The sequence below is a fragment of the Leopardus geoffroyi genome, chromosome A1, assembly GCF_018350155.1.
Source record: "Leopardus geoffroyi isolate Oge1 chromosome A1, O.geoffroyi_Oge1_pat1.0, whole genome shotgun sequence".
NCBI lineage: Eukaryota > Metazoa > Chordata > Mammalia > Carnivora > Felidae > Leopardus > Leopardus geoffroyi.
The window spans coordinates 230,758,368-230,782,441 of NC_059326.1; the positions used below are offsets into that span (position 1 = coordinate 230,758,368).

General features: G+C 42.2%; 1 protein-coding gene across 5 annotated transcripts in view; it reads left to right on the forward strand.

Moving 5' to 3' along the window:
• CTNND2 (catenin delta 2) overlaps window positions 1–24,074 on the forward strand; it is a 942,188-nt gene that overhangs the window by 763,164 nt on the left and 154,950 nt on the right. For all 5 annotated transcript variants that reach the window (XM_045441900.1, XM_045441910.1, XM_045441928.1 and 2 more), the window contains one exon: window positions 7,454–7,637. In XM_045441900.1, the coding sequence (XP_045297856.1) occupies window positions 7,454–7,637 (184 nt within the window). The remainder of the gene's footprint in view (window positions 1–7,453; window positions 7,638–24,074) is intronic.

Sequence of the window (24,074 nt, forward strand, 5' to 3'; positions counted from 1 at the left end):
TTCTGTCCTTTCTTTCTTTCTTTCTTTCTTTTTTTTTTTTTTTTTTTTGCTGTGCAGAAGCTTTTTAGTTTGATGTAGTCCCATGAGTTGCTTTTTACTTTCAGCTACCCATTATTGTTGCAACATTTTGGTAGACTTTATCTTTGAGGCCAGTGCTTTTATTTTTAAAAGCATTAAATGAGGCTGTGTGCAAATCTTGTTGAAGCTATGCCGCATACCATCTGGAAGAACTTTCATCACAATCCTAATTCACAACCACACCTTGAGGGTCATGACTTCTCAGGGACAGTTGAAAGTTTCTGTATCATGCACCCAAATACTCAGATACATGCACACACACACATAACACAGATGCACAGGCACTCATGCATACACACACACACGTGCACACAGCATAAATCGAGTACAGCGTGTCATGGGGCTCCAGATTTTGATCAGTCACCTTCCACCCACCCATGACTCAAAGTGTGAATGGTGTGGATGGAGAAAGTAGGTAAACTCATTTGCTCCCATTTTTTTCTCTTCTCTCCCTTCTCCAGATGTACACATTTTCACTCACAGAATAAGATGAGTAATAGATTCATTTAAAAGTAAATCTTCATATATATTAAGTTAATTTTTAATTAGCTGGTGAATTTAAAATAAATTTTGAAGCATTTATTTAAAATGAATTCAGCGTAACTTGTCTTTGGTTTGAGCCTCACTGATGCTCAGAGATTATGTTTTAGGTCTAAAGATTAAAAGCAAATGAGGGGGTCATAGGAAAGGCCTGCACAGACAGAGGCAATGTTTGATTTTATTATGATTTAAGACTTAAGGTTATTAAAATGTATTTTTTGTCAATCTGAGTTTCTTTTTCTAAGATATCCCTTACCTCTTTTAGGGAAAAAAAAAAACCACACAATTACCCTCTATTAAAATAAAGGATCCAATGAAAGTAATTAAGATTTTATTAAAGAAATTTTAATAAACCAATTACTGCTTATGAATATGGATAATCTCAGGGAAAAGAGCCACCCTGTGCCTGAAATAAAAATAAGCTATATTTTAAATATATTTAGTATACATAATTAGTTATTTAAATGTCTTCTCAACTAAACCTACTGTCAAAATTATATTTGGAACAGCAATAATTTTATACTTAAAGGAAAGCTTTTGAATCCATATAATTAAAGGAAAGATGCTACAAAAATTTTATTAGAGATTTTAACTTCAAAGAAATTAGCATATTTTCAACAGGTAAATTGAAATTTGCTAGTGACCATCAACCAAAACACTAAAACATTTTTATGTTACTTTCAGATACGAATAAATGAGGTAGCTCGTATGGATACCAAATATCACTGTGAATTCAGTTTATTCCACAGGTTTTTTTCACAAATTGAAATTTCAGTACTACCTTAGCTAATTTAGAATTATCAAGGAGTTAATACAAGATAATTACTCAGATACAACATTGGAGATGAGCCTTCTGATGCTAAATTGACTAATGTCTTTGAGCGGCATAAATTGTTCTCTACTAGCTAAAAGCGGAATTTCTGTAGAGTTATATTATCTGTATTTCTGTGGAGGTTATAGTGTTGTTGAAATAACATTTTGTATTCTCACTTGGACTTATTACTTATAGGATCTGCTATTTTGTTTTTTTACATCATGGCTTCATTTGCCTGGAGCACATGTCATCTTACAAAGGTCTGTCATCCAGCTATTAATTCTTGTATTTATTCAGCACCTGAATGGTGAAGCACCTAATGTGTCAAAGCTTATTCTGTGTGTTGTATGTGTTCTGTATGCTATGAACACTCAGGCCCCCTGGTTTCATGTCGTGTCTGGGACCTTGCTGGGGAGGAACAGTGAGGAAATGGCAGAAGTTCAAATAATGGGAAATAGGAGTTAGTGATGAGGTCTCTGCTAAAAATTAAAATACTCTCATAGGAGGTGTCTGGGAAGCTAGTTTAGAGTGATCCAGAAAACGTTCGCTGAGTTTTTGCACCTTTAAGGTACCATGTGAGCAGAAAGAAAGATCAGCCTTGGAAAGCTCTAGAGAAGAATATTCCAGGCTAAGAGAGCCATAGGTCTAAGAGATCGGAATTTCAAAGGAGCTTGTGTGTTCAAGGAGAAGAAATATGGCCATGATGCCGGCAGCAAAATGACTACAGTTACAGCAATGGAAGGGCCCTGAGGGCAGGGACGTTTTGTTTTGTTCAGTATTGTATCCACAGTATCCCACACGGAACCTGGCACCTGGGTCCTTAATGTGCATGGAGTGAATAAGTGAATGAATGATTCAAGATGAATTTAGAGATTTAGGGAAATGCCTGATCATGAAGCTGTAATAAGAGGTTTAACTTTGTTTTAAGCATAGCAATATTTTAAGGGGATGGGTAGGGGCGCCTGAGTGGCTCAGTTGGTTAAGCGTCCGACTTCAGCTCAGGTCACGATCTCATAGTCTGTGAGTTCGAGCCCCACGTTGGGCTCTGTCCTGACAGCTCAGAGCCTGGAGGCTGCTTCAGATTCTGCGTCTCCCTCTCTCTCTGCCCCTTCCCCGCTCATGCTCTGTCTCTCTCTGTCTCAAAAATAAATAAAAACATTAAAAAAAATTTTTTAAAAGGGGGATGTGTAGTAGATTGAATGTTGGCCCTCCAAAGAAGTCCATATCCTAAATCTTAGAGCCTGTGAATGTTATCTTAGGTAGTAAAGGGGCTTTACAGAGGGGATTAAGTTAAGGATCTTGAGATGGGGAGATTATCCCGGATTACCCAGGTGGGCTCAGGGAGATCACAAGTATCATTATAACAGGGAGGCAGGGAGGTTCAGAATCCCAGAAGGGGATGTGATAATGGATGCTGAGGACGAAGAGATGCAAGCCTCAGGCCAAGGAGCACAGGCAGCCTTTAGAAGTTTAAAAAGACAAGGGAATTCTCCCTTAGAACCTCCAGAAGGAGCGCCACCCTGCTCATGCATTTTATTTAGCCTTCAGATCTGCAGCATTGTAAGAGAATAAATATGCATCATTTTGAGCACCATGTCTGTGGCAACTTGTTACAGCATGAATGGGAAGCTAAAACACTGTTATTCCAAATTAAAGGAAGTGGTCATTTAATAAGTTGCAAACATGAAGATGGTTACATTCTTAAAAGTCAATCACTTATTACGCTCACTTCGGCAGCACGTGTACTAAAAAAAAAAAAAAATCAGCATTTGTAATCTAAATTCAAATGCACTTTGTATTTAGTTGCAGTATTTAGGTGGGTCCTCCTTCCTGTATCTTCTGTTCTCTCACAGTAGATGAAGAGGGTAAGAGAACCAGGGGCTCTAAGTTACGAGAGGGGTAACCAGGAAAAAAGTGTGGTAGAAGGGAAAAAACTGAGCCCAGAGACAGAGACAAAGGAGGGGGAAGAGAAGGGATCCCGTGCAGCGTCTGAGCGTCAGGACTCCAGGGGTGGCAAATCTGGGTGGTTCTGGCTCAGGGTCCCACGTGAGACTGTGTCATCTGAAGCCTTACCTGGACCCGGAGGTTCCGCGCCCGAGGCCGTCCCCACGTGGCTGTTGGCTGGAGACCTTGGTTCTTTGCCCCGTAGGCCTCTTCAGAGCAGCACTGGAAGGTCGTCCCAGCGGGACAGCGGGCTTCCCCTCCAACCAGCAGAAGCCGAGACAGAACTTGGAGGGAGCAGCGGTACCTTTTCTGTGACTGAGTCTCCAAAGCCACCTCCGCCATATTACGTCAGTTAGGGCAAGTCTCTAAGTCCGGTGCTCACTCCCAGCGAGAAGGATTGGGCTCCGGGATTAGAAGGGGATGTCAAAAAAGAGAACAACAAAAATGTTAAGCCAGCACAGAGGGAAGAGGACGGAGTGAAGAGAAATTTAAGCAGAACAATGACTTCTCGTTTCTTTATAGAGAATGCCTAGATATGTCCATTTTTCTCAAGTAATCTCTCTCCCGTCTGCCAGGACTATGGATGTGTGTGTGTGTACGTGTGAGTGTGTGTCTGTCTGTCTGTAGCAAGACAGCTTTAGAGTTCTGGCTGTTTCCCGCTTTTGACTCCTGTCAGACATGTCAACCTTTATCTCAAATAACCCCCAGAGACCTCTGGTTCTACACTCGAGCGGGTCTATACGTCCAGATAACGTAACCAAAACTCTCTGAATTCCCCTCAAAAGAAATTCTGCCGCATTACATCCATCTGGCCAAGCCCTCGTCGAAACAGAGGAGATAAAAGCTGCCCCCAATCACAGGTCCAGTGCACCCCTCACGGGTCAGGAAGCACTTGGGGGTTGCAGATGGGAATTGGTATAGGAAGTTCAGAGGCGGGATCTAGCGCAATGATAAGCTGTCTGGAACGTGAAACACGGATGCAGCCAGTCTGGAAGGTGGGATGAATGGGAACAAGGAAACTTCTGTCCATGCTAAATGCTGAATCAGGTTACACTAATGAATTAATGAGGAAGGTAATGAAGAGAAGAGCCCAATAAAGAGTTCCCTTGGACCATCTCCTGTCCCATCATTCACTTCTTGTCAGATATTAGATTAGGCCTTCACACTTCCTTTGATTTTCCCCTCTTTAGACCTTTTTCCTGGTTGTTAGAAAACAGTAAAGATTGTTTTATTTTTGCAGAATGCCTTTAGATTCTTTTAAATTCATCGCCTGTAAAAACGCAGAAGACTTTCTTTTACTAATTAGGTTTTAGAGGAAATGTATTTTAGAGCAAAACATACCACCCATAACAGGAAAAAAATAGTTACAAACAGAGAGGGAGGGAGGCAAACCATAAGAGACTCTTAAATACAGAGAACAAACCGAGGGTTGATGGGGGGGTGGGGGGAGGGGAAAATTGGGGGGGCATTGAGGAAGGCATTTGTTGAGATGAGCAATGGGTATTGTACGTAAGCGATGAATCCCAGGAATCTACCCCCCAAACGAAGAGCACACTATATATGCTGTATGTTAGCCAACTTGACAATAAATTAGATTTAAAAAAAAATACCATCCATATTTTAAAACATATATGCCTCAATTTTCATGTATTGGTATTTTCAAATCGGGATTTAAGAATGAAAAAAATTATATTTTCTGGCTCTATGTGTGTGCATTGTATCCTTAGAAGAACAGACACAATCCTTGTAATGTGGTATTTTTTTAAGTTTTCTTCAGATACTTGGGTAGATATTAATTTCATTGTAATGTGCTTTTTTAAATCTGAAAACCTAATTGTTTTATGAGAAAAGAAAATTTTCACAAGACTGCAAATGAATGTGTTTTGATTTTCTTTAAAAAAATTTTTTTAATGTTTTATTTATTTTTGAGACAGAGAGAGACAGAGCATGAGCAGGGGAGGGGCAGAGAGTGAGGGAGACACAGAATCCAAAGCAGGCTCCAGGCTCCAAGCCGTCAGCCCAAGGCCGATGCGGGGCTCGAACTCACGAACCACGAGACCATGACCTGAGCCTAAGCTGGACACTTAACCAACTGAGCCACCCAGGCGCCCCTGTATTTTGATTTTCTAAAATTTGGTAAAATCTCTCTTAATGGACTGAATAAGCAGCTTTATATATTATTTAAAGCAAGATAAATGTATGTGATAATATTGCTAGCATTTCAAATCCGTCCGAATCAGAATGTATTTTTGAGCACCTTCTGTGTACCACTGAGCATTTTTTTGTGTGTATCCAGTCTGCAATTCTAATGGTAATGCAAACATGTGCATAGAAGTTTATAGAAAATGGTCTATATACTAAAGCAGGGTGGGCGAAATCTTTCCATAAAGGGCCACATAATAAATGATTTTGGCTGTAGGGGCCATGCAGTCTGTGTCACAAATATTCAACTCTCCCCTTGTAGGCCACAGACAGTATGTAAATAAACAGGCAGAGCTATGTTCTAATAAAACTTGATTTACCAAAACAAGCCGGCAGGATTTGCCCTTGAGCCAACCCCCTGTGCTAAAGGATTGGTTTATATATACGGGGCGGCAAAAACATTTTGTTTCCTTTGCATTTACTTCAGTAAAATTCCCAGCAAATGTTATTTTGAAAGACAACTGAGAGGATTTGTCTCTATAGTCACATTTTTATAGAACTGATTTAAAACTGTTCCTTCGGTTGTTAACAATCAAACATTGTCAACACTCAGATGAGTATTATTAATGCCCTTGGTAAGTTCAACATGTGCCATGAAAAACTAACAAATTTCAGAAGTACCTGTGTTCTGTTTGTTCTATTCATAACACAGTAGATAAAACGCAATCTCATGTTAACATTTATTGAAAGCTTATTAAACAAGTTGGAAGTTGTGTTTCTAAAAATAAATATTTTATTCTCCATGTCTGCAATGATGATGTATATTTAAATTAGTCTTGAGAAGAAAATACAGTCTTTCATAAAAAATTAGAATATAATTCTGTTTATTTTACCTTCATGTGTTCTGTTTTGAACAACAAAAAAATACTTTAAGAGCATTTTCAGATGTTATAACTTATACGTAATACTTAGGAACGTTTCTAAACTTAATCCTATTTTTAAGATTTCCTTTAAAAATATGTAAGGGGCCCCTGGTGGCTCAGTCGGTGAAGCGACCGACTTCAGCTGAGGTCATGATGTTGTAGTTCGTGAGTTCGAGCCCCACGACAGGCTCTGTGCTACCAGCTCGGAGCCTGGAGCCTGCTTCGGATTCTGTGTCTCCCTCTCTCTCTGCCCCTCCCTTGCTCACACTCTGTCTTTCTCTCTCTCTCTCCCAGAAATAAACATTAAAAATTGTTAATAAAAATATTTGAAACCCTAAAACATTCCATCTGTCCTAAAACTTTAGCTTTTGCTCTGCCTACATTACTTTCTGTTCTAGTCTGTCCTCTGCGGACATGCCCTCTGCTTTCTACTGCTCCCTGTTCTCTGCGTCCTCCACGAGCATTGCCTTCTGAGAAAAACTGACAAGGCTGTCACAAGTGACAGTGAATTTAAATTCCTTGTTGCGCATCAGACCTGGTGCTGGACTCTCATAAGATCCTGCGTGTTGGTGGCCGTTTCTAAATGGAGGCCGCATCACACTGTCCATATGTGCATATTGAGGTCTTGGATAAAACAAGGATGTCCTGCTAGTTCATAGCTCAGATAACTTTCACAATTCTTTTGTGTTGGTTAGATTTTTGGATACGTAGGCCTGCTGTATTAAAAGTGAACAGAAGCCTGGTTGGTATCCATAGTTCAAATCAGACCTCACCCTCTTCGAGATGGAACGAAGACAGTGGTGTCACAAGTCTTATGCCCGCTTGTCAGATTTTCACAGCAGCCCTTTAATGGGTTCTCAGAGATGTTCTAAAATCAAGGGTGTGCTCTAGGTCATGCGTTCACACTCTCTAAGTCCGCCTTGCCCTTGACTTTAACTTGATTAGGGAAAACGGTTTTGAGATGAGAAAAAAGAGTGGCCATCCAAAAGCTCTGTTTGTGTGTATCTTGCAGGAGTCCTCTGGAACCTCTCGTCTTGTGACGCCCTCAAGATGCCAATCATCCAGGACACCCTGGCAGTGTTGACCAATGCCGTGATTATCCCCCATTCGGGCTGGGAAAATTCACCACTCCAGGATGATCGGAAAATACAGCTGCATTCCTCACAGGTGCTGCGAAATGCGACCGGATGCCTAAGGTGAGTGGCACCTTGCTGCCTCCCGCTGCTGTCATATGCTTTCTGCTTCTGCAATTTTCATTGCTGCTTTCCTGAGGATCAGAGCGTCCCAGAAAGATGAATGTTGACATGGTGAAGAAGGATAAGAGGCTAGCAAAAATCATTTCTAATGAGGTACTGACGAGGTGTAGGCATCTTCTTCTATAAGTCTTTTATTTAACATGTTTTCTTGAGTCTTGGGCAAAAAATAAACATTTTCATTCCAACCAAAAGTAATTAGTTTTCTTTGATTAAAAGCAATAGTTCACAGTAGTTTCTTTCCCATGTTATAGTATATCATGTGTATAGAATAACCAGGCAGGCCAGTTGGTGGGGGGAGAGTCTATGACATATACGGAGGGAGCTAATTAAGTGACATCACTAATTTTGGTTTTCATTTTTAAACGTTTGTCTGTGTGACTACCGGAGCCCATAATGCTTAGAGATAACTTTTTAATAAAGCCTGTTGTGTGAAATGTTTTTTTTTGAAATCATGAAAGTAGCAAATACATTCTAGTTCTCTCTCAGTGCCCTTTTACAAAAATCATCCCCCAGAAATCTCTTGAGAAGTCTTCGAATCACCTTAATTTTTGTGTAACTTTTGCTCTTAGAAAAGAAGGGAATAATCAGGATACAGTTTTTCCAAACTCGGGCAACTGTGCCCCCAAGGATGCTGTATTTGGTACCAAAGTTGCAAATCTCTGCCAGATAAACTTAATGACGAGGCGGGATTACAAGAGAAGCCCACGGTACCCAGTCCAACGATCCATATTTCAGACATAAAATGTACGGGTTTGTTTTAGCTGAGCTGCCTCAAAGCTGTCATCTTGCCTGCAATTGATTGGTTTCCAGGGGCAAAAACTGGTCTCTACTGAGAAGGAACAAAATCACCTTGGTGACATTAATAATAATTATCTCATGCATATGTATAGCAATGCTCTGGGCCTCCAGTCTTGAGAGGGGTGGTGCGTTTGTGTAAATGTGTGTGTGTAGAGGGAGATAAAGTGAGTCCACCTCCATAAATATCGACATACATTCACAGACAGGAATAGGAAATCCTCTAACGGTCTTGCTGTTCCTCAAGGTCACGAAATAATGATCTTTTGACATGATTTCTCGGGCTAAGCTTTACCATAAGCCAAATTTACAGTTCTCCAAAACTCCCTGTTGAGACATTCATTTTATAACCTCTTACATTCTGTTATCCTTCAGAAAACTCCTGCCCCACCAGAAGAAATATAACTCCTTCCCAAAGCTAAAGCTGTAAGCCACTTCCAACTTTTTATACCTGATTTTTCTAGCCCAGTTATTTTCAACTATTACGGGTCATTTTTTCCCTTCTTAGCATCTTTGACTTAAAGAGTGTCATTGTTCCTAATAAGGATCCTGGAAGAAGTGCCTCGGAATCAATTGTAGAAGTATGGTCAGTAAAGACTTGGTGAACTCCGTCAGGTAAAACTCTCTCTGAATGATACAGTAACACAACTCTACATTCAAGATGTTAGACTCACGGATGTGGGCCACCTCCATTAAGAGCATACCTTCAGCACCATTTGATCAAAAGTCAGATGAGGAAGCTAGACCATGCGGGTTCACGGGTCTGCTTTGTAAGTCATCTGGCTGAGTTGAGCATCTGGGATGTGACGCAGAGCGAAGATAGGTCAGATCAGGATCAGATCAGAGAAACTATCTATCCCTGTCTGTTCACACATACAGCGGGTTGGCCACGTGCTGCTTACACTGAACATGGCCAGGAGCAGACACATCATAGGAAGCAAAAAGGGGGACATCTGATTTCGAAAGAATTTCCTGTAGTCAAATTGGGTTTCCTTAGTCAAGATGCAACCAGGTTGAAGGGTTTTCCCACTTTTCTGAGTTTATCATGTAACTGGCAAAGCAAAACCCAACAATATATGGTAAATACTTCATTTCCCCCTTATTTCATCAAACCCCTGCCTTTCTACAGGAAAATAATCATTTGTCCTCTCTTATTTAAATGTGTTTGTGAATCATTCCACATGGATGAGCAGGTTGAGCTGAGAGAGGAAGAAAATAGCCTTGGGAAGGGGCGAAAATGAATTTACCAAAGACTCAGTGGACAAAGTTCAAGAAATTCCAGCTAACATTTGACACGTAACTTACAACCAGTGTTGGCACACCAGAACAGTCACAAATGTTTTTAGCATGATGGAAGGTTCTAGATTTTAATTGTTGAGGTTATATGCATTCTTGATTTTTCCAAGAAAGCCTGGCTTTTTATTTATGTTAAAGAAATTACTTTGTACGCTATTCCTGCCTTTCAGTAGTGTCAACCATGAGCATTTACTGAGTGTCTGCTGTTTGCCAGAGAGGGATCAGGGAGGCAGAAATAAACAAGGCTCAGCAAAAGCCCCCTGGGAACTGCAGAAACGATTCGAATATACTCCTTAAAATGTATATGAACAACCAGATTGTCTCAGTTTATAAATCATATCTGGACTTGTACCTTTGCAAAGAACATTTTCTTCTATCAAAATATTTAGAAAGAATTTGATGCTTTGGTGCTTCTAAAAGCAAAAACAAGAAAAACTCAGCAATTGTTCTTGTCATTTTCATGGACTAAATTTATATTGCATACAAAAACGATACAGTGAATTTTCACAGCAAAAAAGATATAGGAAGTTTGTGTAACATTTGCATACTTCGGTGTATTAATTTATAGCTTTGGCTTTGAAAGTTGCCTAAGTTGTATAAAAATGCCAAATTTACATGTTAGAATTATTTTGCAATGTGTCATGACCACTGCTATCATATTCCATGAAATCTGGCTAGAATGTTCAGTATATGTTTCAGGAGCTTGTTTAGTTGGTAAGAAAGAGCCAGCTGCATTTGGCCAACAAAATGCACCTGTCCGCACGTGGGTGCATAAGGAATTCGATGTAAGTTGGGACTAAGTTGGCATACACCACGTTAAGTGTCACAACGGGCAGATAATACTTCAGTTCATTTCATGTGATTTATGGATATTTCACTGTAAAGGCAAAGAAAATTAGAAACCTTAAAAAATAATGTAAAATATGCACAAAAAATTTCTTACTATCCTCCTGTTTTAGATCTTATTCCTTGTTAGGGAATCATTTTTAAAACTAAGGCATTGTTGAGGACCATCCGATTATATTAAGATTTTTTTCAATTATTTGCTTTTATAGAGTTCAACTTCTAGAAACCCTCCACAACCTTTAAGGATCAGGAGTTACATATAATTCAGTCCTTTTCATAATTATACATTTTATAAACTTATTTTGAGAGTGTGATTTTCCCATTACCATTCATTATCAAACAACACTTGGAATTAAAAAAAAAAAAATTACAAGTAGCAAGGTACATGAGTCACTGTTTAAGTATTTTTGATATGTGAGATGTCAGTTAAATTTAATTCAGCTATCTGCCCTCGGGTGATATTTTCCCTGATACTGAGTTGGAATGGAAACTCTCCTTTCTCATGAATTGTTGAGAAATTGAAGAAGGGAGCTGTGTGAGTGCGTGTGTGTGTGCGTTCGTTCATTCCGAGGTTTGACCTGGCAACATGTCTATCGGATAATTTTATACATTGTTGATAGAGGTAAGATTTTGACTTTGAAAAGGAACATTTTGATTCATAAAATCCCCATCTTCCAGGGACCAGAAACTTCTACTTCGAATACATTGTTTATTCTCATATTCGTTATAAGTTCAATAGCCTGTGGTCAGTTGGTCATCCTGACTCCCGGTCCAGCCTGCTCCCGCTGTGCCACACAGAGAGGAAACACAATGTCCTGTGAAGTGCCAGGAACACATCTGTGCTCAGAGCCTCACAACCCACTGAGCACCCAGTTGGCAGATGGACTCGCTCTCCTTTGTGTTGGCTCCTTTAATTTGCTTCTGGACATCCACTGAATGGCATCATCTCAGCCAACACCCATCCAAATTACCAACTGTCTTCCTCCTCCTTCTCCTTTCCTACTTCCCATTCTTCCCTCCCAAGGCTGCCAGTATGGAGTGGGAAGCAATGTGGACAGTTAGTCATGGAGCCTCATGTCAGCCCCTTCCCGCCACCTCCACCTTAAATCTTAATTTAGGCAATTAGTCAGAGCAATGGATGCCTTTTTTTAAAAACATAAGACTGTATTTTAAGACATACCCTAGAAAACAAGGTTGACATTATTTCCCCAGTACTCAGGCTCCTTCATTCTTTTACTGATGGCTTGATTCTCTTTTACTGATGGCCCCACTCTTTTTCCAGGATAGTATTTCCTAACCTGGGTGGCTTTTGACCCCAGTAGGAGCTTTGATGGTGGGCAAAAGTACATTTATCGGGTCACTGATGTAGAGCAGTGTTCTTAATTTTTGTTCCTAGCAGGATTCAAATTTGTTTGTGTCATTTCGGAGTGGGAAGCCGAGGGTAGGCATTTAAGCAATTGCTATTCTAAAAGACATCATCCTTTCATTTTTCAGAAAGAAAAAAAAATATTATAAATGCAAATTGTACCATTCTTAAATGTTCCAAAGCTTATCAGAGTGAAATTTAAGGTGGGGAGGAGGGGCGGGGAAAGCCTATGCCTTCCTAAGCTAAAATCTGGACCGCTAACACTGTTCAAACGTTAGATAATTGTATACATTCTTAATAAACTCTGTCCAGCTTCTCAAGACTTCTCTTTGGCGGCAGATGTACCGATACCTAGTAGTATCCACACGCCCCACCAGCCTGCAGCAGGGGCCATACTCATGGGGAGTGTTCTAAAGAGAAGAGACTCTTGCCTTTGCCTTCTCTCAAAAGGTACGGTAAATCTTCACGGAAAGATGTCATATCATGTTGACATAGCAGAAATTTAAGCACATATGACATATAAAATGAAAAGTTAATGCCCTTAGTCCTTTTCCATTTAAAATTCATTTTGGGGTAGGAAATGGAATTTTTCAAAAGCAGATCTCTATTTGTTCCTGAAGTATCCATCTGTCACTGAGGAAAGAGGATAGAAATGGAAAAAAAAAAATCTCTGAAATTTTGTTGGAGGAGCGAGTTGATAAGAATGATGGCGGCTAGATTGTGGGGTTCATGGCTCTCGGTGATTAGTGGGGGTCGGACTACGTCTCTGCCAGCATCCTTCTTCCAGCCCCCACCCTGGACACACACTAATGCTCCCCCTCTTCCTTGCCCCTTCCTCTTTTATGATGTTTGTCTTTTGCTCCAATACTGCCCAATTTAAGCTTTACTGTTTGATAAAAACCATTTTCAAATATGGCCTAAAATGAATGTGGTAAAACGTTAGGTATGGCTTAGGTCGTAAGTATGCATGAAGCTGTTGGATTAGCTTTTTCTTCACTTGATGATGAAGGAGTCCTCCAGGAAATGGCTTTCCTTTGGCCTCAATTAGGCAAGTCAGACCTTGAAAGAGATTCAGTTCTGCATGAGGATTGTTTCATGGTACCACATATAATCAAATACTTTTCCTAACTTGGGCCGAAATGATCAGCTTCAACTATAACGTGTATTGCCCAACCACAGCCTGGTTGCTGAAAAGTGAAGGTCAGACTGGCCCCTCCCGAGGACAAGCTCGTTGTAGCTGAGATCGTTGTAATGGGTTAAATAAGTGTGTCCCCCCCCCAACCAAAAGCTATGTCTACCAGGAACCTCAGAATGTGACCCTATTTGGAAATAGGGTCTTTGCGGGTAAAACTATTTAAATTAAGATGAGGTCATACTGAATTAGGGTGGGCCTGAATCCAATGGATGGTGTTTGTTTGTTTGTTTGTTTGTTTGTTTTATTTATTTAATTTGAAGTTGAGAGAGAGAGAGCATGCGTGCTGGGGAGGGGCAGAGAGAGAGGGACAGAGAGAATCCCAAACCAGCTCCACACTGTCAGCACAGAGCCTGACAAGGGGCTTGAGCTCGTGAACTGCAAGGTCATGACCTGAGCTGAAATCAAGAGTCGGATGTTTAACTGACTGAACCACCCACGTGCCCCAATGGTGTCTTCATAAGAGGACATAGACACAGAGGAGGAGGCCACGTGAAGACAGAGGCAGAGATTGAGGCGATACAGGGAAAAGCCAAGGACTTTCGAGCATGGCTGAAAGCCATGAGAAATGAGAAAAACGCAAAGAAGGGTTCTTCCCCAGAGTCTTCAAGAGGGAGCATGGCCCTGCTGACGCCTTGATTTTGGACTTCTAACCTCTCAAACTGTGATAGAAAAAGTTTCTGTTGTGTTAAGCCCCACGCCCCATGCCCAGTGTGGGTGGTACCTTATTCTGGCACCATCAGAACCTCTACAGTCACACTAGTAAGTAACCAGAGGGGGCCTACAAATCCAGGGAGCCACCAGAGAACACAGCCAAGGGAGGGGGAAATGGCAGCTGACTCCCAGACGCTGCCTGTCCCCAAACAGTGTTCAGGCACAAGAACAAACTCCCCAGATAGGGAGCTGTTTGTTCTCTAGCCCATCTTCCTCCGTAGCTCAGGTGCAAGGCCAGACATCCCTGGTACAGGACTGGGCTCGGCCCAGCCTCAGCCAAAGAAGGATCGCGTGCACCCTCTGGGCTGGGTAGACGCGAAACACGTGGGTCTGGTTTTTGTGTTTTCTGCTCCTATTTATGAACCAACTTCCCGTTTCCTCCAACCTTTAAACTACCTCCTGAAAGTTGTGTGGGTTATTCTGGGAGCCAGGAGCCATTCTAGGTTTTTCAGGCAGGGCACATGACATTTAGGGATCGTTGAAGGAAGTTGGCTCCAGCAGCTGGGGACAGGATGAATGCTTTCTGCATTTCGCGTAAAACATGACTGTATTTCCCATTTAAAATACCAGAGATCAATATCCTAAAGATCCCTGTCATGGCCATTATCATCATTTCAGAGTGAACTGTAGGTGAGGCCTTGCCAAGTGTCCTTTTTTACCATTTAATCTGCCAGCTCAATAAGACAACTCCGTTCCAATACTGTTTGGTTGTGTTACGTTTTGTCATGCATAGTTAGGACTTTATCTCCAGCCGAAGTATTTGCATAAGGCTAGCTTTGCTAACTTCCACAGCTCATTTCCTAGAGCCTCTGAGTCATTTATTTATTTTTATTATTCTGTTCCCACTTCAACATCTTGTCCTGAAGGACAACAATATACAACCCTAATTTTTCCATCTATCTTTGTGCACACGAGAATGTTATTAAGCCCATCAAAGGAGCTGCACTGAGCCTTTGCTTATGAGTATAATTAAACTCAGACCCTCGATTGGTCACTTTAACCCATCTAATGGATGAGCACTTACTTGGTCCCATGGGTCCACTCATTCTGGAGTGACCTTGAGAAAACCCGTTCACCAAGTAACACTACTGATAACCACACTCTGGCTGGAAAGCTCCAAGGACATTTATTTTATTTGGTTTACCCCTGGCATTAGCCATAGGTAAGAGGAGGAATTATCATTACTTTTAAGCTAGGTTCAGTTGGTTGCCAATATTATTCAACCATTAAAAAGAATGGTTTTGTCGCCGTGACTTGCTCATTCCATAACTGAAAGCGTGTACCTCCCACGCCCCTTCACCCATTTTGCCCATCCCCCCACACCCACCCTTCTCACAACCATCAGTTTGTTCTCTGTATTTACGAGCTGGTTTCTGGTGTTCTTGACTTGTTTGTTTAGATTCCACACGTAAGTGCAATCATATGGCATTTGTTTTTCACTGTCTGACTTACTTCAGCATAGTGTATGTAGTAAAAAAAAAATTTAAAAATCTGTTTTAAAAAGTGTTTCTTTTATTTTTTTAAGTTTATTTATTTATTTTGAGAAAGACAGAGAGAGCAAGCAGGGGAGGAGCAGAGAGGAAAGAGAGAATCCCGAGCAGGTTCTGCACTGTCAGTGCAGAGCCTGATGAGGGGCTCGAACCCACGAACTGCAAGATCATGACTTGAGCTGAAACCAAGAGTCAGACACTCAACCAACTGAGCCACCCAGGTGCCCCAGTTTTTTTTTTTTTAAGTCTTGTATAATGAGTTCTGGATTAATCTTGTGTTGCAGCTGAACCGAGCACTCTTTATCCAGGGACTTAAAACAGGAATGACGTAGACCGTATGGATGCTATGAAGAGAGGAGAGCCGCTCACCCACTCACGCCTGGTGTTCCCAGACCTGGCCCCAAAGCAGAGGCTATTCCTCACCTGAGCAGCTCTCTACTTCTGATCCCTGGGTCTATCATGGATGCAAAGTGAATGGTTTTGTTGAGTCATGACTCAGCAATGAAAGTCTTCTTTGAAGGAAGGGAACAAGTTGAGTGGCCGAAGGAGTTTGGAGTATTAGGACCCCATCCGAGAGGACATTTGGGCTACCCACCTCAGCAGCTCCCTTGGTGACGAGGGCTCCCACCTCCCATGGAGCACCCCAGCTTTCTAGCTCACTCTGTGTCACCCAATCAGGGAAGTTCATACTTTATTACTTTATAATAATAGATCTATATGCTATTAATAGGTTTTAACAAGTTTATACAGTATTACTTTGCTGGGGCCTTTGTAACAAAATGCCACAGACTGGGCGGCTTAAACAACAGAAATGTATTTTGTCACAATCCTGGAAGTTAGAAGTCTGAGATCAAGATGTCTGCAGGTCTGGTGGTTCTCAAGCCTTCTCTCCTTGGTTTGTAGATGGCCGTCTTCTTGCCCTGTCCTCACATGGTCTTCCCTACATGCCTCTGTCCTGATCTCCTCTTCTTATAAATCTCCAAGTTGGGATCTCCAAATGAGGCTTCCCCAAGTGGGGCATCACTATTGAATGCCACAGACTCCAGGGCCTGGCCTTTGACCTTGCCTGGCCAGAAACTGGACCTTAAAGCTCCAATAATATCAGAAGGAAATTAGCTTTGGCTTAACATCCGTTAAAAGCCCATTGTGATTTTATGTGTCTTTAATATGCACACTGTCTGATACAGCTGTCCCAATAATCTAGTGAGGTAGGATCCCCTATCCCATTTTACAGATCAGGAAGTTAATGCTCATGAGGATAAGAGTAGGTTGCCCCAAGTCATACAGTTAGTAAGAGAGGGAAAGGTGAGGTAAATCCCGGGTTGTATCATGCCTCAGCTGGGTTCCTCCCACATCACCATGTTCCATTAGGCAGAGGCAAGGAGCAGCCCCAAAACACATTTGTTTACACTGAGGCTAGGATGCTGGCTCAGCCCACATCCTAAGAGAAGCAGACACCCAGACAGAATTAGCAGTCCATGCAAGATATTTAATTAGGGGTAACACCGGAGAGGAAAATGAGAGGGAAAACAGAGTCTTCAAACCACGCATGATGCAGCAGGTCTGACCCCAAGTGAAGGAGAACAGAAAAGAAGGAAGGAATGTTGGTTGCGAGGGTGAAAATGTCTTAGACTTTCGGGGATGTCGACCAGACCACTGGAGCGTTCTTAATCCCAGTTCATTGTTCCAAGGAGCCTCGCATCTCCCAAGACAAGGCTTACCCTATCACTGCTGCAGAGCTGGGTCACTGGCTGGGAGCACCCATGGGGAGTGAGGCTTGAGTATGAAGGCAAACACAGTACGAGTCTCAGGGCACAGCAGCTGGACCATCAGTCAGTGATGCTCCTGCAGTGAGAGATTTGAGTGGGTGTAATTTTATGGTCGTTACGTAAGCCTAATTCTTTACCAGTGCTTTCGTTCTCTAGAGACTAGCTACTAAGAAGTCACATTAAACCAGAAAATTGCTTGGTAATATGGAATCCAAACAAGAGGAGCTAGTTACATTGACTGAAAGCTTCATTGTCTCAACATCTGTTCTTTTGAGTCCTTACTATGTGCTTGGCCCTTATGGTAGGCATGGGTGTTGCAAGGGAGAGCAGATAGGCACGGTCTGTGGAGTTTGCTATTGAAAGCGATTCATAATGTCATTAAGACAACCTGATTGCCTCCAGGTTCCATTAGGCTGCCCCAGAACTGGAAAAGCTGGAGCGTGTCTCTCCTAAAGAATGCCTCAGAAGGCCATATTCTTTTTTTTTTTTTTTTTCAATGTTTTCATGGGCAACCTACCTCTCTTACTAATCCATTCTTTCTTTACATTTAAGAAACTGTTTATTTTTAACTGACTCGCTGTTAAATCCTGTAGTCTTAAAGCTTTCTCTCTCTTCAGGATTTTGCATTCTCTTATCTTTTCTATTAGGAAAAGTCTAGAAAAGAATTCATTTTTTAATTCTGTCAGAAGATATTGCTATCCCCCAGAGGACTAACCATAATTTTGCAAAGTCCTTTCTGGCATTTATGTTCCATGAAATAGTAATAGGGATCATTTCGCCCCAAACATTGTTTTGTTTTCCCAAGGTAGAAGAAGTGAGAGCATAATGATTTCACCATAAATAGAAAATTTTAATATGAGATATCCCATCATGCTATTCCTTCTTAAAGTTTCCACAACTTATTTCTGCAAAATTTGATCTACTTAATTATGAAAATTTCCAGGATCTAACTAAAACTTGCTTTGAATTATTTATCTCATAATCTGGTTGCAAGTGTGGGCTTCTTTTAAAAGGACAAACAAATGTTAAATTTTATCTTTTCAATATGAGTAGTCATCCTTCCTATTAGAATATGAATATTCAACCCTTTCCACTAGTATGAACAAATTACTTCCTTTGAAAAATGATTAAATAAAAAAAGCTTAGTTAATCTCCAATTGGTAGACAATGGTGTTTAAAATTTATCCCTATAAAACATTGGGTTGTAGGGTGTTAACTCCCTGATAAATAAAAAGCAAGTCGTCAGAGCTGGATCGTTCTTCAAATCCTTCATAACTTCTTGATATTAAAAATATAATTTTTCCTCCTGCTGCCTCCCAAATTATATTACATCGCATCAGAAGTGGCTTCCCTGGAGGAGAAGCAAAGAAACAAGTCTATTATCCATAAATTGAAGAAGAAAGAGTTCACTAAACAGTTTCACTTACATGCTAATCCTCTCCAGTATTTTAACACATCTATTTTCATACCATTTCTCCTTTCCCTTTTCCAAGTGGCACTTATTTTAAACTAAATAAAGTCAGCATTTGCCAGAGTTGTGACAAAACCAGAGAGATGGGGACAGATCCAGGAGGACAAGCGGAGCACGCGGGGAAGCTAGCCCACACCCAGTGGCGTTAGTGAAGACCTCCAGCTTCCAGTTCCCATTCCTCTTGGAGAAGAGAAACATAACCAGTGAGAGCATGAATAGCGGTTCCAAAGCACCGGCTCGGAGATCACGCCTCCCACCCACCATCCTGTAGAATTCCAGAGTGCAGAGCCGAACGCACAACTCTACTCTGCACAACCTGGCTCTAAACTCTGTTGCCCCCCTCGTTCTCCTCTTCTTGAGTCTGGGTGTTCCTTAATTGACCAAGAATATTTGAAGTAAGTTCCACTTGTCCCTTAGTTGACCAAAGGACCTTTTGAAATAAAAGAATGGGAACTGTTCGAATTTCCATCCTGTTCTCACTGTCCCCCTTTTCTGAGTTAATGACTTCCTCCAGTCACGGAGCCATCACTGTTTGCTTCAGGGCATTTGATGGACAGCTGCGGGTCAAGGCTGACTGGGATGGACCATTCTGTGGGTTCCTCTCCATCGCCCTTTGGAGCTGTGATGGGGAGAGGTGACAAGTGGGGTCTCTGACTCAGAGAGCTATGGCAGGGTGGGGATCACAGGAAGCAGAGGTGCAGGTGGGGGTGAATAGAATAACTACTTGGTTCCCTGCCCTGTGTCGTAGAGCTCCTGGTCGCTTCTCTGGCAAGATTTTAACCATCTCATAAGAAGTTACGTGTTCTGGAAACAGAGAATTGGGGAAGCTACTAGATATAAAAACCTTTATCTCTTCATTCTCATTGGAAAGTTCTTGTTCTGAGCTGGCAGAAGATTCTGGAAGTACTACCTCGAATGCTTTCCTTAGGCAGAGAAGAACAGCCCTACCTAGATTTCATGCTGGGCCTACAGTTTCTTGCCTCCAGAATATTTAAGCGCAAGAAGCAGTAGGTAGTAACAACATGGGCCAGCAGATTGACAACCTTCAGCATTCGATTTTTAGACTACTGTCCTTTTTTTTTTTTTTTTTTTTTTTTGCCTGTGTCATAAATTCTTTTTCAGTTTTTCAGTCTGCTAAGTAAAAGGACAGGCATGCCAGGACTTCGGATCAACCCTCCCTCCGTCCTTCACTATTATCCTGTAGAGGTACAAATACATCATTATTCCCCATTAACAAGCACTCAACCAGCAAGGAAGATGCTGTGCCCTGAATGCTCTGACTGGAGCTAATGAATCCCAACAACTAATTACATTTCTCTTAAGGTAACTTATGACCAGAAAGTAGCTGTGTTAGCACAAAGGTTTTATGTGAGAGTGGCAATACTCAGGAAGAGGCCAGCTGATTAGTCATCCCCCATAATTCTCTGTAATTGTCCTGTCTGGACTTTTTGTGTCCAGACCATTGTTCTTTCCAGGGTTACATTTTCCCTGACCTTATTTTGGACCAACAATGTAATTGGTAATTGTGGGCTAATTTATATAAACAAACGAGGGTCCTGCTAAATGAAAGCATCGTCGCTGTGATTGGTACTTACGGCTCTAAGAGCTCTCTATTTTGTACAAGTTTGGGTCAAGTGGTTGGAGCCAATGGGGCTTATTGCAAAAAAAAATAATTATTTCAAATAAGAAAAAACCCCTCCTGTCCTGTTAAGGCCTGTCGGGAAGCATGGTTTATGGTCTCTTGCATGGAATGAGTGTTTACATGGTTTGCAGAAAACTGGTTTCGTCCTTTGCTTAGACTCCTAATAAGGCCTGAAGGGTCCTTCTCCTTACCATGTGTGAAAGCAGCACTGATAAGTTTCTTCCTAGAACATAAAGGAACCTTACGTATTTCTCCTCTGCACGCAGCACTGTCATCCTGACTAGGAAACGTGATTAGATGTCATCTGCCCTTGACCCCTGTCGCTCCTAAGCAGCTGAAATAGATTAAGAGGCTGGTGCTTCCCAAATCAGAGGAAGCCAAGCGTCTTCAGGCAGTGCCTTCAGTAATAGGCTCACAAAGGAATTGGTGCCTGGGATTATTACCATGTTTCAGGGCCCATGCCTATTTGAGGGGAGATAATTGAAACAGATTATCCTGTTGTTTCCTTTTAAGCACCTAGCCAGGATCCCCTGCAAGCTTAGAAGGACACCTTCAGAAAAGGCCCGGGAGGGACAGCAGCTCAGAAAGGCAGAGCTGAGGGTCCACGCACTCATGTGGCCAGTGGGACCAGGATGCTGTTGGAGAAGGGGAACCCCTTACCTCGCACCTCTTAGGGCCTATGAGCTTCCTCCTCTTTCTCTAGAAACCTTTTATACTCTGAAGGCTTTAATTCAGGTGAAGCCAGAGAAGCACAATAAACCGTGGAGATCGGATTAACCTGACCTGTGTGGCTCAATCTGACCGGCACAAATGTGTCCCTCCACCCAAGGGGCACCTTCTGTTTGATTCTAGCATGAGCCCCTCACATCTCCAGCATTTTCTTCCCTAATTTTTTTTTATCTGTCATTTAAAATTTTTTTCAGGCAAAATTCAATAACATGTAATTAACCATTTAAAAGTGAACAGTTCATGGGGTGCCTGGGTGGCTCAGTCGGTTGGGCGTCTGACTTTGGCTCAGGTCATGATCTCGCAGTCCGTGAGTTCGAGCCCCACGTCGGGCTCTGTGCTGACAGCTCGGAGCCTGGAGCCTGCTTCAGATTCTGTGTCTCCCTCTCTCTCTGCCCCTCCCCTGCTCATGCTCTGTCTCTCTCTCTCTCAAAAATAAATTAAAAAACATTAAAAAAGTTTTTTTTTACAGTGAACAGTTCAGTGGCATTTAGTACATTCACAACTTGGTGCAACCACTTCTATCTAGTTCCAAAATATTTTCATTTCCCCCAAAGGAAATTCTGTACCTATTAGGCAGTCACTCCACATTCTCCCTCCTGCGCGCCCTGGCAGCCACCAATTTGCATTCTGTCTTTATGAATTTACCTCTTTTGGATATTGCATTGGAAAGGCATCGTGCGCTAACAGTCTTTTGCGAATGGCTTCTTTCACTTAGCATAACGCTTTCAAGGTTCATCTGTGATGTAGATTCCTTTTTAGAGCAGAGTAATATTCCCTTGTGTGGATATACCACATTGTGTTATAGATCACCGATAAACATTTGGGCTGTGGCCACCCTCTGTCTCCTGTGACTAATGCTGCTGTTAACGTGCATGCACAGGTATTGGTTTGAGTACCTGTGTTCAGTTCTCTGGGGTATGCACTGAGGAACAGCAGGGACTGCTGAATCATGTGGTACTTGTATATATAACTTTTTAAGGAGCAAAGGGTTTTCCATAGCCCTACCTATTTCATGTGCATTTCTCTGCCTTACATTTTCTGCCCCAGATTGTTTTCTTTTTCTCAGATTATTTGCCTTTTCTTGCGTCCTTTTTTTCCAGAGAAGTTTTCTCTCTGCCTGCTAGATTATTAAGGCCATTTGTCTTTATATCACTCTGCATGAGTCCTTAGAAGGAAGGTACTACGTGAATGTTATGCTTTTGCTTTAAAACTCTGAGGACTGAGGGGCGCCTGGGTGGCGCAGTCGGTTAAGCGTCCGACTTCAGCCAGGTCACGATCTCGCGGTCCGTGAGTTCGAGCCCCGCGTCGGGCTCTGGGGCTGATGGCTCAGAGCCTGGAGCCTGTTTCTGATTCTGTGTCTCCCTCTCTCTCTGCCCCTCCCCCGTTCATGCTCTGTCTCTCTCTGTCCCAAAAATAAATAAACGTTGGAAAAAAAAATTAAAAAAAAAAAACAAAACTCTGAGGACTGATATCAACTCACTGCAGCTACGTGGGCAAGGTTGGACAGATCCCCTGAGTCTCCAGCCCTGCGCTGGGCCCCTCTGCCCTCACTGTGTTTGCAGTACTGGCCTTCTTTCTATTGCTTTATACACCGTGGTCTTGGTGACCTCGGGACCTTTGCATGTGACTTCCAGCACCTGAAAGACTTTATCCTCTCTCTTCAGATCTCAGCTTAAAAGTGTCCTCCTATCCAGAGAGACTTTCCCCAGCCCTTTCTCTTGCCATATAAATCAGGGCTTCCCTGATGCCTTTACAAAGCATTCTGAGCTTTTAATCTGACCTTCTGACTATTTGAAGTGACATCTCTGCCCATGTGCTTGTGTATTTAAGGCCAGAGAGCTACATTCTCATCCACATGAGGATAATGTCATTGTCATCCTGGATTACTCAGCCCTAGGGCCATAGCTGGCACCTGGTAGATCCCTGATAACTAGTGAGTGAATGAGGCAACCAGTGAGTGGCCCTTCCCTGGCTGCTTTTCTGTGTGACCCAGAACCGTCCTGTATGAATTTTCACCAAAGCAAAGAACCTTTCAGTTCTCCTGGTGACTAATAAAATCTTCCCGGTACAGAGACAATGTTCCTTTGCATGATCGCCAGTTTCCACATGAGATTAACCTCCTGGTTACAGCCACATATGTACTTGTCTTTCAGTGTGGGGTTTTTGTGATATTTCTGCTAAATAAAACCACCACATCAGTTGGTTTCACTGTCACACCTTTTCTTACAGTCTGCAGGTTTTGTCTTTGCAGTTTGCTTATATTGCCCATGGTTCCTCATGATACTGTTTTCGTCACCCACCTCATTTGAAGGAAGCCATTGGACTGTTGATTGATCAGCACGGTGGAATAATAAATGTGGACAAAACTCCTTAATACCACCAATCACCACTTAAATCTCATGACAGCTTTATAAAGGAGAGGTTATTATGGGGTTATCCCCCCCCCAATTTTAAATAAGAAGAACCTGAAACTCCGAAAGGTTGAGCAGTTGGTTCTAGAGCCCATGTTGGGAAGCCGTGAACCCAGATGCAGGCCTGGGCTTTCAGAATCCAGGTGGAGCGCTGCCCAATGACGTCATTGCCTCAGGGTTGGCCTGTTAGCATGAAACACCGCAGCCCGTCTGCCCCACTTGTAAATAATGAGAATGGCCATAACCATCTCATCATCTTTTCCTTGGTCCGGTGCTAAGTCAACACCTTGGCAGATCAACACCTTGGTAAAATGGATGACGTCTCTCATTCCACACAAACGTACAGTGAATTTCTATTACATTCCCAGGACTCTGCTGGGTACCCGAGAGGCAAACATGAATAAGACATGATACTTACAGCCTAAAAGGATAGAAGGAAATCTGAACCATGGTGCATAATGCTCATACTTAGTGTTTTCATTTCTTTAGCTCAAAAGGATGAGCCCCAGGGTCTCCACATCTCCTGCAGTAACCCTTACCCTCACTCGCTCAACCCCTCCTGCCCCAGGACACAAGGAAGGTTAACAGGCGGATCCTGAGAGGAAGCAGCAGCCGACACATCTGAGTGGGAAGAGCTAGGCTCCCGTGACTAGGCA